General features: G+C 47.8%; 1 protein-coding gene across 1 annotated transcript in view; it reads right to left on the bottom strand.

Moving 5' to 3' along the window:
- Positions 1-1,202: 1,202 nt before the first annotated feature.
- Positions 1,203-2,229, bottom strand: part of PLPBP (pyridoxal phosphate binding protein) — a 10,058-nt gene continuing 9,031 nt past the window's right edge. The window contains 2 exon segments of the mRNA XM_007472395.1: positions 1,203-1,337; positions 2,188-2,229. The exon segment at positions 2,188-2,229 is cut by the window's right edge and continues 9 nt beyond it. Of these exon segments, the coding sequence (XP_007472457.1) occupies positions 1,203-1,337; positions 2,188-2,229 (177 nt within the window).

The following is a 2,229-nucleotide window of genomic DNA, read 5'->3' as shown; positions in this document are numbered from 1 at the left end:
AATTCAAACTCACATTTTTATTTAATAGACTGAAATATCACACTATAGCTTTGATTGAAACAGTACAGGAATCATAATGGTTTAAGTTTTACAAAATTTCATTTCGGCTTAATGGAAGTTGTTTCATAAAATTAAAGACTGGGGCTTGAATAGTAAGAAAAACCCACCTAGAAAACAAACAACGACCCAGACTACAGTTGTCTGTTGTGACTATCTGAGAATTGTGCTTTCTGGGTTTTGAAGAGCTAGCTACTCCATTAACGTCAAGACTTGCAAAATTCTGCCTTATAAACGTGGTTGGGAGGGGAGGCTATAAATATGCCTACAAGCAGGTTCCTACCAGGAACAGGAACCTCAAAGCCAGGCTTTGTTGAAACTGTGAGCCTGAACTGGCTTTGAGGGAATCTTTCATATCTGGGGAGCTATGAGATAAGAAATCATCATAACGGGGACTATGGTGGCGGAAAAATCGTATCATTTGATGGCCATCGCCGTAGGGCCCAGGGCAAAAGCTCAAAGTCCTGTCTCTGGAGGAGGATGTTAGAAAGGCCCAAAGACCGCTTACGTTAGTTGCCCTGTAATTTTCAGGGTCAGCACCACACGGTGGCCGAGGACACAGCTCTCATCAGCCACAATGTGGGTCTGGAGGACTAACTCAAGGCAGGTCCTGAAGTTACCTGTACTGCCATTCCAGAGTGGAGACCAACGTTTACTGGCTGGGGTGGAGACTGGGGGCAGAAACCACGCTGCTCCAGAGCAGCAGAGATGGCTACTCAGTGGGGTTTGTATGAAGTTGGTAACAGGGAACTTTCTATTGAAGTGGATGACAAGTGGGAATCCCTCTGACTTTGGTGATTATAGGCATCAGTCACCAAGTTTTAACCTGGGAAAGGCATTCATAGGTTGGTTGGTGCTCCTGGGCAATGTTCAACCCTGAACTCAACTCCTGACTAGTGCCCAGGTACCTGTTCTGCAGAAAAGTCTGGATTCCTCAAATCCAATCCAAAGTCACTGCTTGAAGTGAGCTTCCTGTGTCAGACACTAAGTCAGATGGCTTCCATCGACGCACATAATCGTGGGCGTGCTCTCTCCAGGTCCCGAGGAGGGTGTGGTCGTGCTGTGACGTGGGGCACATGGAAGTGAAAGCCCAGAGTAGTGCGTAGTCAGTCTTCCTGGACCCGGCCCTTGGGCTGGGCCGCTGCTCAATGTGCGCGGGCCACCTCCGCCGCCGGGGCCTTCAGCTCTACTGCAGGCTTGTCCGGGGCAGCTTTCTTGGAGTAATCTCGCTCTCCAAAAATGGTGCTTCCTATTCGGACATTCGTAGATCCCACTTCAATCTGTGGGAAAGGAGTACCGAGGGCTGAGTTTAAAATAATGAAACGCAGCAGACGCTGAAGCTGCGTCTCATCTGAGGGGCTTCTCGGAAGGACAACGATGACACAGCTGCAGAGGACTATGGGGCAGTGGTTCACCAGGAGAGGGTGTTTAAGAAATAAGGGGACTTCCCTGGTGGTCCAGCGGTTAGGACTCCATGCGTCCACTGCAGGGGGCCGGGTTCGATCCCTGCTCAGGGGACTAAGATGTCGAAAGCTACGTGGCGCGGCTTAGGTCCTCCTGAGCACAGAATCTAATTCCATTTTACTTATAAACACAAAGTACTTTTGCATTGCTTTAGTATATTCTATTTTCCACAAGAGCTCCTACTATATACCTGGAGGAAAGTTTATAGTGTGATTTTTGGAACATTTTATCAAGTTATTCACTGCCCCAGAAGATCACGTATGTGAGCTGTTAATCCAGCACACCTATCAGAACGCACTTAGAGCTGCTGCCCTCGTGGTGAATCTACACGTACGACGCGTCAGACTACATCGTCATGACTTACCGTCATGTCACCATGCCCAAGCATGAACACAGTGAAATGCCTTTTTAAGAAGCTGTAGTTTAATTTCTTATTTTCCTTTATATTCCACTTAGGGAATTAATTAAAAAAATTATGTGTGGGGCTATAATTTCTATACACTTCGTTTCAAAAAAGAAGCGGCTGGGGATGTTAGTATAGGTGAGAGCCAGCACTCCTGGGCACCTAACGCTACAAGGAGGTATTTTCTGTAGCAAAAACACATTCTTGCTGGGGGCCTTTGGACCCGAACTTGAGGCACCGAGGGCGCCGGGGAGGATACTCACTGCATGCTGGAAGTCCATGGACATGCCCATGCTCAGCTCCAC

The sequence above is a fragment of the Lipotes vexillifer genome, unplaced genomic scaffold (assembly GCF_000442215.2).
Source record: "Lipotes vexillifer unplaced genomic scaffold, Lipotes_vexillifer_v1.1 scaffold1166, whole genome shotgun sequence".
Classification (NCBI taxonomy): Eukaryota; Metazoa; Chordata; class Mammalia; order Artiodactyla; family Lipotidae; genus Lipotes; species Lipotes vexillifer.
This window is presented reverse-complemented; position numbering and strand designations above follow the sequence as displayed.